General features: G+C 41.3%; 1 protein-coding gene across 2 annotated transcripts; it reads right to left on the bottom strand.

Moving 5' to 3' along the window:
* Positions 1–5,127: 5,127 nt before the first annotated feature.
* On the bottom strand, positions 5,128–15,196 carry gtf2e1 (general transcription factor IIE, polypeptide 1, alpha). 2 transcript variants are annotated; one of them, XM_074659777.1, is made up of 6 exons: positions 15,010–15,196; positions 13,878–14,170; positions 12,997–13,154; positions 8,911–9,106; positions 8,354–8,592; positions 5,128–6,391 (listed from the first exon to the last, which is right to left on the bottom strand). In XM_074659777.1, exons 2-6 carry the CDS (start codon positions 14,165–14,167, stop codon positions 5,895–5,897), a joined length of 1,380 nt encoding a protein of 459 aa, XP_074515878.1. In that variant the 5' UTR covers positions 14,168–14,170; positions 15,010–15,196; the 3' UTR covers positions 5,128–5,894. The 2 variants fall into 2 exon arrangements, with proteins under 2 accessions (XP_074515878.1, XP_074515875.1); XM_074659774.1 differs by having other exon boundaries at positions 13,878–14,173; positions 15,010–15,195.
* Positions 15,197–15,263: the final 67 nt, after the last annotated feature.

Here is a 15,263-nt window from a genome sequence, read left to right as displayed (position 1 = left end):
ATGGAATATAATATTAGTAAGTATGTTTTCTTTAGTGTATAATCACCTGTAACTAAGAATCATTGTGTTTTCGTTACCTTAGAATGAGCCGTTTATATCTACATAGGTAGCAGGTCCTCTTCACGGAGATGGCTGCCATGTTTCTACAGTAGCCCAGAACGGACAAACCTTGACACATTGAAGACATTTCCGTTGGTTGGAATCTGCAACCTCACCATTAGATGCTGACAGATCTTACACACTTTAATGACCAAGCCAAAGATACAAATATACTGGAAAATGTGTAAAAGCTTGACTGTAAGGGAGAGCAGTTGTCCCAAATGTCCAAGTTTGGAATGGGAATTTCCCCACAAGGCATTCAACATTGCTGAAAACTCCCTCCGTTGCTGTTACTGCTGACAGCCTGACGCGATAATAAGGCATTAATGCATATTCAATTTAACGCCACTAATTTCTTTAACACATTAACGCAACTTGCGTTTTTTAGGTTGTAGCTGGCTCATTTTTAAAGCTAGAGTGAAGATACTGGTATCATATGAAACTAGAAAACATAAGGGGTCCCTTTACCTCTGACCTCAAGATATGTGAATGAAAATGGGTTTTCTATGGGTACCCACGAGTCTCCCCTTTACAGACATGCCCACTTTATGATAATCACTTGCAGTTTGTGGCAAGTCATAGTCAAGTCAGCACACTGACACCCTGACGTTGTCTATTGGGCTGCAGTTTGCCATGTTATGATTTGATTGATGAGCTTATTATTTATGCTAAATGCAGTACCTGTGAGGGTTTCTGGACAAAATGTGTCATTATTTTGTGTTGTTAATTGATTTCCAATAATAAATATATACATACATTTGCATAAAGCGAGCATATTTGCCCACTCCCATGTTGATTAACTATGGACAATCATGTGATTAAATATTTTAATCGATTGACAGCCCTAGCAGTAGGCTTTGTATTATTTTAGTTTCTCAGCCATGTTGAATTTTGTCGGCTGCAGTGCTTTCCAGCTGTAACTGTTCTAATAAAGTGGTATCTAGAAATCGATAGTGTTAAAGACAAATTTCAGCTTGCACGAAAAAAACAACTCATTTCATCTTTAATTTCTTTGCCCGCACATCCCAACGCACATGAAGATGAATGGAAGGATAAATGGATAAATGAAGTAGACTCAGCTGTTTTCTCAGAGCTCTCCGATTTCAAAGCAGACGATGAAAGACAATCGCAGGCTGACTGACAGACACACAAACAGGGTCGATCATTGACTCGTTAATCTTCGGGCTTTATTGGATGAAGAGTGACAGAGACACCTCCGAGCAATCAATCCTTATGTAATCTCCTCAGGCAAACCTCGTGAAGCATCAGTCATTACAACCTGCCTTTTGAGAGTCTCACATCCATCCACACACACACACAAATAATAATATACGCCACACCCTTCCACATCCGGTCCCAGTGATATTCCGCTCGCTCCCTGGATGTCAACCTTAATTCCCTCTCTGTTAAATTATTCTCTTTCTTTCACAAATGAGCTCGTATGTATGAATATTTTTGTCCTAATCAATAAACATAAAACACGATATAGACGTCCACAGGAGACAGCTGACAGTAATGTACTCAAACTCCAGTATGTATGTTTAAATTCATTAAATCACCTGGATCTATTAATCTTCAAGGTCCCATGATTTTTTACAGCTTTGTGGATTCCCTACTGAGTTGTGCTCGCCCTCCCTGTACCCCAGCCTATCTCCCCACACTCAGGCTTGCCTTGGCAGATCAATGGCACAGCACGAGGTTAGGTTTTTAATTGAGCTGTCTTGAAGGGTGGGGGATGTTTTAATGAGGCCAGGTCCTGTTTTCATCCTGACCTTTGAGGCTCTGCCCTACAGGTGTCCATCCTCTAACTTAAAAGGAATTTATGGGCTTGTAGGGCTCCAGAGGTGTCAGACCTCACAAAGCTCCTCTGCGGAGCTTGACATTTTCACCTGAATCTAATACGCCCAGTAGAAGCTTTTTTTCTTAGCCATTACACAGGATCTGGTTGTACCTATCATCACCAGTGCTACCCTCCAGCACGATGAACAGGATGTTCTGTGGTCACATATAAATGATGTATATGAAGAACGTCATCCACGCCAAGTCCTGGTGCACCAAATGTTGGCTGACCAACGTAAAGCATGTTGATATTTGTGTTATATAGGAGAAAGAATCTGCTTGCCACAGCCCAGAAACACACAACAGCACAGCCCGTTGTTATTCCCACGACGTCAAATACCAACGCTTGGTCATGGCTGTTGGCGTTTGATACCGCCGGAGAAGGCACCCTTTCTCGGCGGATTGAGAGGCACTGGGCTTTCTATTAACGACAATGTAAACCCATTCGCAGTAACAGCAAATGCTCTGGGAAGGAGCACCGGGAGTGTGGTGACGTATTAAAAAGAGTGAAAGAGACACACCGGGCGGGCGGGAGGGGAGGTGGATGGGTCCAACAACCTCGAGCACTTCAGACATGTTACAGTTCCTACGACTGTAAGTCCACCAGTCTGGAGGGCTGATATTCAGGTTCAGGAAAAGCCATTTTATGGACGCTCCATTAACTTTCCTGTGGTGCAGCCCACGGGCCAAAGTGTGACCTTTACACACGAGATACTGGGTATCTACTGAGCAGATTTTCCTTTATACAGCCGTCCTCATTCATGCTCCTGAGGGGATGAACCCTTTTGGTTTTAACGAACTTCCCTCCAGTGCCAACCTCAGGACTAACTCCCCTGCTCCCCATCCCTCTTCACGTTTGCTTCATTGAGCATGGTTATCATTGAACATAATGAATATTGTAGCCTATAGTGGCTGCAACATAGAGCTGCCCTATAGCTTTTTAGACTTATGTTTCACAATGTTGGGCACATTTTTAAAAGTCAGCTTTTGATCATTGCATTGCACTGTAATTTAGAAAAACTGGAAAAATCTAACATTATGCACATATGAAGGGTGTAAATGTGAAACTAGAATAAAAAAAGTTGCAACAATTAATCAATTAGTTTTCAACTATTAAATTAATCTCCAACTATTCTAATATTTGATTAATCAGTTTGAGTAATTTTTCAAGAAATAAAAAGTAAAAACGTGAATATATTCTTTGAATATTTTCTGGTTTCTTGACCCCTCTATGATAGAAAACTGAATATCTTTGAGTTGTGGACAAAACAAGACATTGGAGGACGTCATCTTGGGCTTTGGGAAACAATGATCAGCATTTTCACCATTTTCTGACATTTTATAGACCAAACAACTAATTGATTAATCAAGAAAATAATACAGATTAATTAACAATGAAAATAATTGTTGGTTACAGCCTTAAAATATTGTTCAAAAAGAAAGCAGAGAGCGGGGTAATGCTACTGCAGCGGACACCACGACAGGTGTAACATTTAACATTTCTATTTAAAAAGGTCTGTAAATGCCAGACTCACGTCTCTATTCAGACTTTGGCTTTGGGGTGAAACTGCCCCCATTATGATTAGGTGACCCAGTGCCGTGGGATACTGTGGTGACATCAAAGCTCTCATTATTTGGAAAACCACATAACAAAATATCCTGCTGGAGCACATCTGGAGTAGTACTGGGAGTGTTTGCCCAATAGGGACCGCCTCAATGAATAATTGTCACCTGGATGTGACCCGACAAGACGGGAATGGTCTCACTGGGAGGATAAGGCCATGGAGTGGAATGGTATTTTTCCCAAGGCCTATTAAACCATTCCTGTTGTGGGATTTGTTTCTCTCCATTTCTCTTGAAATCAAGCTTTCACACATGAACAGGTCTATAATCTCGATTATGCCTTAAACTGTAGCATCCTTAATTACAAAACACACTAATGCACTAGTCTGACTAGCTTTGACTACTCATTAGTAGCAATGGGTAGTATTTGTTGCATATCATAGATTTTTTAAAACTCATACATTTAATTTTTTTAATTTGAATCCAGTATCAAACGATACTGTATGAAATATGTGAATTCTGCACATATTATTTTTTTCATGACGATAAGTTAAAGGTGCTCTATACGATATCCAGAGAATATAACAGCAAACAAAACTATAGAGGAGTAACGTCTACCTGAGCAGAGAATGAAGTCCCAATGTGTTGTAATCTGAGTTTCTTCTCGCTTTTTCTTTGACATTACCGCGCCGACTGTGCATGCTTTTCGTGCATGTTTGTGCATGTGAGAGTGCCTTACTGGCTAGCTCACGGCTCACGGTCCCAATCTTGCATTTAGCACCTTTAAATATGACTTTTCCTTACTGCTGCTGTTGTATAAGAAAGGCATTGTAACACACAAATAGTGCAAAAACCTGAGGGGTATAAAAATGTTTTACAGTACAGTAAGTGAATTTAGTGCCAGACTGTAATGAGAGAATCACATTAGTATAACTTGTGCATTAGAGGGAGAAATGCGGTGGGACTATTGGCCTCTTGACACGTTAGTAAGAGGCAGAGGCTAAAATCAAACAGAAAACTAAAAAGAAATGTATTTTCATGAGGCTAATATGATGAAGAATGAAATAAATTCATTCAAAATGATGCACACCTTCTTGTTTCATCATGGTTCAAGTCTCTTGTGGTGCTTCGATTGTTTGATATTAATGATCATTTAACCCTCATCCTACCCCAAGAATAAACTAATGTAAGACACAACCATCATGGCAAAACTTATTTCCTCTCAAAACATTAAACAAATAGGTTATTATTATTTTAGGAAAATTACAGTTAATTTGCAGATTGTGTAAAACGAAAATAGACAGTACATCTGTGTCTGCCTCCTTCAAAATGACTGACATAGTGCCTCTACCCCCCTGATAGTGAGTGAAGATATGATGTGAAGTCATTCGGAACAAATTGATTGACAAAGTCATGAAAAATTAGAATGATAAAATAAAGGACCTGTGAGATATGTGACAAAGTATACCTCTGGGGTCCGCCGGACCCAAGTTGGTAGGACGAGGGTTAAAATGATAGCAGCTCCTCTATCTGTCTCTATTCGAGAAGACAAATGTCACAGTGCCCCCTTACTTTTATATTCTGAATTGCTTCATCACTCCATGTACAGATTAGTATATGTCCATGCATATTGCAGTATCTTTTTTTATTACAGATTGTTCAGAATAACAAATGTTTTCCTGTAAACAGTCCACCCATATCCTCTTGTTTCCCCTGTACTCAACATTTGCCTGAGATGAGCCTTTAAATCCAGTCTGATCTTGTTTCAGAAAAACAGAAAATATTGGGCCCAACACCTCGTCTTCACAACAGCAGCAGCTCCAGTCCTTCACACCGCTTACGTTCAACCACGGCACTGCTCTGCACTCAGGCGTCTTTTAGAAGTACTCACGACTAAATGCACAATCAATGTAGAGGAAAATAGACTTGAAGCACGAAGCATAGACAGCTGTATTGATTACATTTGAAGCGTATCTAGCCCGTCGGATGAATGAGAGATGCGTGACTGGAAAACACGGCTTAAACATGACTGACGGCCTGTTAAACTGAAATGAAAATAAAACGGACTAACAAAAAACAAATTGGCACTCGTTGCACAAACTGCAGCTGGCCAGCTCCCTTCTGGTCCGATGACTGAGAATAAAAAAATACTGAGGACAGAATACTAAAGGTGTCATCGCCTAGGCAACACTGTCAGAGCATGTCCTTGGTTCTTATAATAAGAGCATGAAGCCGACTGTAAATACTTCTTGAGCAGCATCTTTGTTTTCTTCTTGAGAAGTTGTGTCCACAAACCTCAGATGTCAAAACCGACGGTGTGAGACAGCAGAAGTATACTTTCAGAAACTGTTGATAATGTGTGTGTAAATGTGTGTGTATATATGCGTGTGTGCTCAGAAGAACATGTCCTGGAAGAGGTTTTGTCCCATTTCAATGTATGCCTCCTTCTCCTGCGCAGACATCTGCTCCACCAGCTCCGGCCTCTGGCTGACCTCTCGGTATGTGAACTGTCGGCCTCCGACCATCACCATGGGCTCGTCCCCCACCTCCTCAAATTCATCGTCGTCCTCTTCCTCCTCCTCGGCGGCACGATGCGGAGCGGCCGTGGCGGGGGGAGGAGCTGAGGGAGAGTCGTCGTCCGATTCGCTGGTGTCGCTATCTGAGTCGCTGGCGTTGGCTTTGGCTTTGGTTTTGGTGGAGGCAAGCCCCTTGGTTGCAGCGCTCGCGCCGCCTCCGCCTCCACCTCCACCTCCACCTCCACCTCCACCTGCTCCCGCCGCACCTCTCTTCTCATGGATGAGCAGGGCGCGCATCACTTCCTCGTTTTCATCTTCCTGACCAATACCAAGACCGGCTGCTCCATCCTGGGCTCCGGGTACAACCTCTCCACCTGTAGAAACAAAAAAATTACCTCTGAAATTGTTCTTTCTTGTAACTTCAGAACATTTAAAACATTTCTGAGTATTTCCAAAATTGTGCCTGGAACAAGACATCAAGATCCTATGATGCAATATAGGCTACCATCTCACAGCCTCATCAAACATTGCTTATTGCAGCTCAGCATCTGCACAAAAACTGTATTTAAACCACGTCACATGCAGCTGTCATGTCTGTTTCCAGGCTCCAAAGGGCAACAAGATCATTACAGACGGATGCACAGAGACACACCTCAGAGACAGGACGCCCAGAAGGCATAAGTCATGCAATTTCCACAGGAATGGATTTTATTAATGAGCAATCCTTGCTCAGCCATGCACTAATCAAGCCTCTGATTATTTCAATTAAGCAATTATGGTTCAGTGGGAGTCTGGCCGGGCCTGATTGCTGCATGCCCTTGGGTGGAGAAACAATGTCACAATCTCTGACACAGGGAGATAACCTGGGTTGACCTGTAACAGCCTGTTTTGACTACAAACAGCGATTGGAATTTAAGGTCATAGAAGAGCAGTCAAAGGTGTGGGTCGGGATTGGGCTCGTCTCTGTCCATCCGATCAGCATTTTACTGCTGGAAAACCCAGTGCATTCAGCAAGCCTCACCATGGACGGGCAATAGCATTTATAATTAATGACAGTGACAACAGCATCTGAGAGTGGGAGGGAATGTCATTTCGAATGACACGTGTTCTGTCTCATGGAGTGGGAGGTGGCAGAGAATCCTAGACTGTATACTGTATATGAAGTGGACGTTTGTGGACTGCCATTTTGAAGCCTCGAGTTTGGCATTTTAACCGTCGCCATCTTGGGTTTTTGCAACCAGAAGTGACACAAGAGGGTGCAGCTAAGTACAACCGAAAGCTGAATAAGACATTATTGCGACCAAAATGTTAGAATTAATTTTTTCATTAACTGAAAACACACTGTGAAAGGGTACCAAGGTGGCCACGCCCTAAAGCATCCCCTGCTTTATCATCTATTTGACTCTAAATGGGACCATAATTTACTAAATGAACATCATGCTGTATTGAAGACGACTTGAGTTTATGGTCTCAATCGCTAGTTTCATGTTTTCAATGTTTACTGAGGTAATAAATCAAGCGAGAAGTAGAGTCATTTTCTCATAGACTTCTATACAATCAGACTTCTTTTTGCAACCAGAGGAGTCGCCCCCTGCTGGCTGTTAGAAAGTTTAAGACACTTTCGCCTCGGCTTCACTTTTCAGACCCGGAGGTTGCTGACGGCAGAGAATTTGCTTGAAATGAAAAGAAAACAACAACAACTACACTAATGAGGCGTTACTTTGGGTTCAACATTAATTCAGCGATTCTTGAAGGACAAGTCTGTTATTTAATGTGTGAAGGACATTTTTGTGAAGAATGTAGATATGCATATATTAGTATGTATTAGAGTCGAATTATGAATGTTGATTTTGTATATTTTTTTTCCACTATGGTTAACCAAGATGGCGGTAGGTGTATGTATTATTAGGGTTGTCAATTGATTCAAAATAGTTAATCTCGTTTAATCGCAAATTAAAATAAAAAATTTTTTTTATCTGTTCAAAATGTACCTTAAAGGAAGATTTGTCAAGTATTTAATACTCTTATCAACATGGGAGTGGACAAATATGTTTGCTTTATGAGCCCGCTACAACCTAAAAATCGCAAGTTGCGTTTAAATTTAATTAACGGCATTAAAACAAATTTGCATTAAGGTGTTATCGTGTTAACTTTGACAGCCCTAAACATTATATAATTCTTCAAACTACGAACCACAAAATTGTGTTGTCCTCCAAAAAATGCGTCTGATGTTGATGTATTTTTTTTTTTTAACAAACAAACACTTGCCATCAGAAAGGTGTGAGTGCTATATTTTAACTGGTTAGTGCTTGATGTGTATTTGCAAGAACACTTACGGGTCTTGATGACGTCCGGCTCGCTGTAAGCACCCTGCACGGTGCTCTGGGTCAACCACACGGGCCTCTCCTTGATCACCTTGCCTTCGCTGGCCTTCTTAAGCTGGTCTTCCTGCTCCTCCATGCTGATAACCACATTCTGGGTGTACATGTCACCGTAAGATGAGCCTTTGTTGGACCAGGCTTCACGATGCGGGCCGACTAAGTTTGCTCCGGCTGCTGCAGCAGCACGGTCACGGCTAGAGGAAAGATTCGGTAAATACCCATTAAACAATGATCTTCAGTAGTTTAATTAATAGGTGTTAACATGACAAATTGAGTGTGTAATGTTTTCAAGCTGAGATGTTTCATTACTGTGGCTTAATAGAATAGAAATCCATTGTGGCACAAACAGTTATTAAGTTGAGCCAGTATCACTGATGCCATTATTGCAGTTAACAGAGGTGAACTCTCCTTTGTGGTCAGTGAAACTGCTCCAGGATGGGACTCTGGAGGACTGCCGTGATGCTGACTGGGGGGAATAAGTATTTATAAGTAGTAAGTAGTCTGAAGCTGACCTCTGTTTGAGGGCAGGAATCTCAGCAGGCTCAGGCTCCAGCAGGTCCTGGGACAAGTTGACGTCTTCGGTCTCACGTAGCAGCGCATAGATGGGTTCGATCTGCTCGTTGAAGCGTGCCACTAGCGTCCTGCCGTCAGGACAGACAGACGCGTCCTCCTCTACCTCCGTCTGGCAGAAGGTGCAGCGAAATGTACCTGTGGGTTAAGAGAGAGCTATGTTTAAAACAAGTAAGAGGGGATGTTCTGGTAACTGACCAGGCCAAAGCATGTACCGTGTTACCCACAATCTTGGGACATGTCTATTAGGCATTGCATTCACCTCAGGCTATCATAACAACGGCTTGTATATCCGCCGTCCTCGGTCTCCCAGTTTCCCTTTTTGAATGACTAATACAGACTACCACTGCTACCTGCTGGTGTGGAGAGTTATTTCCTCTCACGCAGACGCAGAACCTACGTGCTAACTGGCCGTTGTCTGTAGTCTTTGAGGTGTGTTCAAATGCAACTTGTCCGCCAAGACAAAGGCGACGTGAGGCGACGCAACAATCGGCCTTCGTCGCAGCTAGTTCTCTGATGTCGGTTTGGTGTGTCTGAGCCTCAACACTCATGATCTCGACTAATCGACTAGTTGATTTAATCAACAGATCTGTAAAACTGAGTATCTCCACAAAGAATCACACAAAAGTACCACTTTAAATCTTGTATTTAATAGAGATGTGCTCAAGTTTCTTCGAAATAAATCATTCCGCATGAAAAAAGCATAAAAACGACTAACCAACTAAAGAAATCTTAGACCAAAACGACCGATTATTCAACTAGGGGGGCAGTCCTAGCGACTATACAGTATGTCCATTGACATGGTGAATTTGTTACCAATCCTGCGATACCTCTGTTCCACTTAATTGGAAGTGCACTGCTACCCAAAAACAACAAAGCCTTGTTGTTAGTGATGCTGCAGGCCGATGTTTTTCTGGGGATCATTTTTGCATAGCATGGTATTTGCTTTGGGCTCTGGGACTTGCTTCCTACCAGTAAGAGAAGGGCATGTACGGCCATCTGCTTCTCTGGCTGATTTCAGTTTCAATAATGGGAACTGTTCCAGCATTACACAGACCCCATGTCTGCCTTGTGTCTGTGTCTGTATATATGTGTGTGTGTGTGTGTGGTGCTACATGTGCAAGAAGAAGAAATGGTAAAAGAAGGTAACATTTTATGCACAACTTAAAAAAACAACTATTTTTCAGCCAAAGCGTTGGCAAGTGGACCGACATGTCAGGTGGAATGAGTAAAAACATGCATGTCCTACAAAGAGAGGACGGTACATTCACACAGCAAAGTGTGAAAATCCAGAGCTGAAGGCTTTCCGGCTCTCCTTTGTGGGTCAGAATGAGCTGGAAGACCAGTAATGTCATTTCCCATCCCTGTGAGGTCAAACTGAGTGTTGCTGGCCCTGAAGAAGCAACCAGTCCATCAGACTACCACTATGTGAGCTCCGGATACTCTTTTTGTCAGCCTCTGTCAGGGTGCAGGCAGGGTTACTGCCTCCACAGCAGATATGTTGAAATAAGAGACAAGAGCAAAGGAATTGGCAAGATGTTTAGAAATGCAGGAAGATGCTGATGGTTACAAAACAGTACCAGGAAGCTTTTGCCAGCATGTTATTTACACTGGCTATCAAATGTACTTATCCAGTGTCGTTTTAGTGTGCATTTTCTTTCCTCAAACTAGTTTTATGTGGCAATTCAGGCTGAAATATCCAGTAAGACTTTAGCATGTTGTCTGAGGATCTGGGAAGCTGATTATATTCATCTACTTTATAGAGGTATAACGATACATCGATCTGGATCGATTCAATGATCCAATATCGTCGATGCAGAGTGAAAATATCGATACATATCGGCATCTTTAAGATACGCCTTTATTTTGAAATTCCCACTTTATATTATATCATACATAATATTGTATCGTGATGAAATTGATGAGTTACACTCCTATTAATTTGTATAAGCATTTGAAGACAATGTGCAGCTTTTTTACTTTAAAAAACTTGCTTTAATTTTACTTTGGTTTTGTCTTTCTTACTGATGAGCCTTAAAACTGCTCTCCTCAGGACACTGTGATGGCATTTTAGGATGCTGGGGGTTTTCTGTGTTATAAAGCTGGAACAGTGTGAAATAGCTTTGTTACTTTTAAATTAGTAAAAACAAAACAAATCATTACATTGACCAAAATTACAAAATTACAAGGATTTAGCACTCTAGTATATTACGTTATCACATATATATCGGTTTCGGTATATTATATAATAACTCGTTTTTTGCATTGAAGGCAGTGATTTGATTTGATTTGATTTGATCAGATGACTGGCTTTAAGAAGAATTTCAGAGTATTTTAAGAGTATCACATATATTTCAGCAGCTGCAGTAACTTGAGCTGCAGCTCAGCGTCCCAGCAAACAAGGAAGAGGAAAAAAAATGATCACGACAGTTAAAAAATATGTGGTGGTCCCAAGTGCAAAACACTACACAAATTCAAAGACTTCATATTCAATATGGGATTCTTATTCAATAAGATGGTAGCAAAACCACAGCCCTATTTTTCAGATTCCCATCCAGTCAAATCAACACCAATTATTTGTCCAATGAAAACAGAGATTTATATTTAAAGAGTAACTCGACACCCCCTGAAAATCTAGTCTTTGCTGACCTCTAGTGGTTTAACTTGGCGGTCAGAGGTTAAACAGGCTTTGAACCTTTCAACCAGTGGGCAGCAAATCAGTGCTCTTCATGCTGGTGGCGTGTTTTAAACGCTTGTGTAGCACAAGCTCTCTGTTTCCTAGCAACGGTGCTGGTTGACTGGTAATCAACCTCCGGATTGGCAGACGATGTATGAGCACGGTGCTTCGTTCTGACAGACTCAAGAATGAATGCGGTTTATGAATGAAGACAGTTTAGAGGAAGGGAACACACACAATCCTCATCACAAGCACAATATTCTTCTGTCGCATTATCATTCCACTTAAATGCACATTTTCAGCAAACAACATGAAGCAAATCTTAATCACCACTGTACCCAGAAATTCTGGGTAGACAACTTGCAGAAAATTTAATTCAATGATACACCACAGTCTTTTAGTCAGACCCTCTTACATAATCAAGAAATGTGTTATTTGAAATGAGAGGAAACTGGATTACAACTCCCCTCAGATCTAAATAGCCAAACTAGCAAATATATGGACTAGATTATTTATCAATTATTGATCAAGTGTCATCTGTAGATTTAATTTAATGTTTTTCCTTGTCTATGATTACTTCTTTAAAATCTATTTTTGTCTTCTTGTTGACTTTAGAAGAGACAAATGGTACTTACATTACAATTTTGAAAATTTGGATTATTTTGACTGATATTGTGATTGTGATAGGATTTCTCATTTTCATTGAAAAACATATTCTGTGCCACACAAAGATGTTTTCCAAAGTCTGTAGAATATGATGTGTAGGCCAGGACACCTCTGCAGCACCTCAATATTGTATTTAACCTACAACAATTATTGCAAGTATTTCAAATCCTGCGACTTGGAAAATTGCACTAGGCCATATTGTGATTTGGATAACATTTTTGATTAATTGTGCAGCCCTACTTTAGTTTTACAGACAGTTTCGATACTAGGTTTTACATTGGCTGGTAACAAGAAGACACAACCTGCAACAGGCTTAATCACAAGGAACACAAACGGCATCAGATCTTGAGCACCTTCTCCTCAATTATTTTGCCAAATCCAGGTGTCATGTGCCTCATCTTGTGCAAGTGATGTTAGTGTTGAAATACTTGACAGGTCTTGAGATCACATTTCAATGTTCTTTGACTCATCTCCAATTCATTTTTCTTCCTAGCACAGACAACTGCACAATGGTAGTGCGCTCATTTGACTGACTTCTTTGTAAGAGAGCTGTCAGCGTCTTCTCCAGAGACAGCCACCTTGTCAGGCAGCACTGAACTGCCAGAATACTTTTTTCATATTCAAGTATATTAATAATCAACACCACCAAAGTGCAACACAGCTGTAGATAATTAATTTTTTTTACCTGTCATGGGTTCAAACAGCTGGTTGGCCTCGAGGTCGGTGAAGGTGGAGAAGCAGCAGGGGCAGCGGAAGGAGGCACGGTTGGTGGAGTCTCGCTCATCTGTCTCTATGCGCCGCCGCATATGATCTAATTTATACTTGACCACGTTGACCAGTACCCTAAAAAAAATCAGGTTGGTAAAGCTATACAGTATGTAACATGTTGACATGGGAGGATGCATTTTCTTTTATGTAACAAATATGTCTGCATTTCTTCGGCTGTATACTCTGGTTCGAATAAATACGGCTGAATATCAAAGTCAACCAAAACACTGTAAAATGTATCCTCGTCTACAACATCCTCTGCACTCATATTTTGGGATGCCAATTTTGCTGTTGGAAACGTAGCTAGTTTGCAATACAAGCGAAGAGAAAAAGGAAGCTCTTGATTGAGTTTTTGAGCACCATCTAGAGCACGCCCCCTGGCTACCCAGAGGAGGAAACTAGAAATCTAGGCTGAGATAGCCTGTAGTTCTTCTATGCATCCAACTATATCAGTGTCATGTCAAATGACACCGCTGGATTCAGGAAGAACAACAGATTTGCAGCTGCGAACTCGGCAAGCTTTCCCGGTCAATATCAGGTTACATTTTGAGGGCCTCCTGAATGGTTGGTCATTCTACTTAATCAAACCTTGTTCTAACATTCTCTCATACAGGTTAACATGTAGGTAAAATGTGTTCAAATAGAAAGGGGTGAGGTCAGAAGGTGATTGATTTCTGACAGAATGCCTCCCACCTCTTATTCTTCCAAACTCCTCCAAAACTCTACCCATTAATAACAGGAAGTTGTTGTGTCTATTATCTGCACAGTCGCAATGCAAACCAAAAAGAAGATAACCACCTGTAGTTGATGAAGTAGTAATTGTGCCGTGTTGTCTTGCCATCGGGGGCCGTTTCCACTCTCATTCGGCACTTGACAAACTTGTCTGCCTTCAGAGTGTTGAGCACTGAGCGCAGCTGCTTACGATCAAACTTGAGCAGCTCCAGCATGTCCTCCTCACGTACACATGGGTTGCGAATGAGCACATCCAGGGCCAAGGCATGGTCCACTCCGTAGAAACCCCTCACGACCTGCTTGGCTAGCCGCTTGAGTGCTGCAGGGACCTCAGTCAGTAGCTCTGGTTCTATCATCTTCTGCTGTGGAGAGAAATGAGACTTGCTGAGTAAAGATCTGAGACAGCAGGCAGAAACTTTGGGTATAACAGGGCAGGGAAGAAGCACCAGAGGCTTTGCTAAGCATAAATCAGCAGGTTAGCAACCTTTATCCCTCAAAGACTAAAGGGGAGATTTGGTTAAATTTAGAGGGAAATGAAAGATTGTGCAGCATGGATACACTGATGGACGTTTGAAGGGAGAGAAAATCACATTTTACGAATAAAACTCCTTCATCTTTACTTGATCCTTTCCCTGCTAAAGTGGTAGAAAAGTGTTGCTATTGTGGAATTTCATTTCGTTCTCACTGTGCAATATCATTTTCGACTTTTGCATTTGTGTTAATAGTCTTGTTTATTGTCAATACTGTATATAATGCTCCTTTTTTTATACTTTTGTTACACTTTGTGTGGCTCTTTTACTGTGTTAGCTGATGCATCTTGTTTTTGCACTATCCCCTTTGCTGCTGTACACTGCACATTTCACTGATCTGATCTTATCTTATCTTAACATAGGACGTGTTAGTTAATGCTGCCAGATCTGACTACACTGACAGCTGAACTAGCTGTTGGATAATAGCAACTTAACTTACAGTAGCTTAATGTCAGCTAACTCGAGAACAAAACAATAAACTAGCAGTAACTACTACAGCAAGTTGGCTGCAACGTTAACTACTGGTGATGACACTAGAGTTAGCTGGTAAAGTTAAAGTCGCTTTAACCAGAAAGACATCATCTTATTTACATTTAGCTTGGCGATGCTACCTGATGCTAACTAACTAGCTAAACTTAACGTTGCAGCTCAAATGAAGTTAAACTCACCAGATACTCTTTAACGTTATGATCCACCAATACTCCAAAGAAGCCACCGCTTCCTTAGGTCATCTCAGAGAGACGCTGACTATGTCTCTTAACACATTAAGTACTTCTGAATCGTTAAAGGTTAGCTAGCATGCTTCATGACTTATGTTTGAGAAGACAACACCGGAAATGAAACTAAAGCGGCAACAAAAGGTTTTCCTGTTTCTCCCTATTAGCCAATAGGAGCAGAGGGTTTTTTGATTGACATGCATTTT

The sequence above is a fragment of the Sebastes fasciatus genome, chromosome 14 (assembly GCF_043250625.1).
Source record: "Sebastes fasciatus isolate fSebFas1 chromosome 14, fSebFas1.pri, whole genome shotgun sequence".
In the NCBI taxonomy this organism is placed as follows: Eukaryota; Metazoa; Chordata; class Actinopteri; order Perciformes; family Sebastidae; genus Sebastes; species Sebastes fasciatus.
This window is presented reverse-complemented; position numbering and strand designations above follow the sequence as displayed.

Excerpts from the sequence above, each read along its gene's own strand:
- gtf2e1 (XM_074659777.1), bottom strand. The coding sequence starts at position 14,167 with ATGATAGAACCAGAGCTACTGACTGAGGTCCCTGCAGCACTCAAGCGG. Across the intron at positions 13,155-13,877 it reads TACTACTTCATCAACTACAG|GGTACTGGTCAACGTGGTCA; the intron begins GTGGTTATCTTC and ends GATTTTTTTTAG. Across the intron at positions 6,392-8,353 it reads GCCGGACGTCATCAAGACCC|GTGGAGAGGTTGTACCCGGA; the intron begins GTAAGTGTTCTT and ends TTGTTTCTACAG.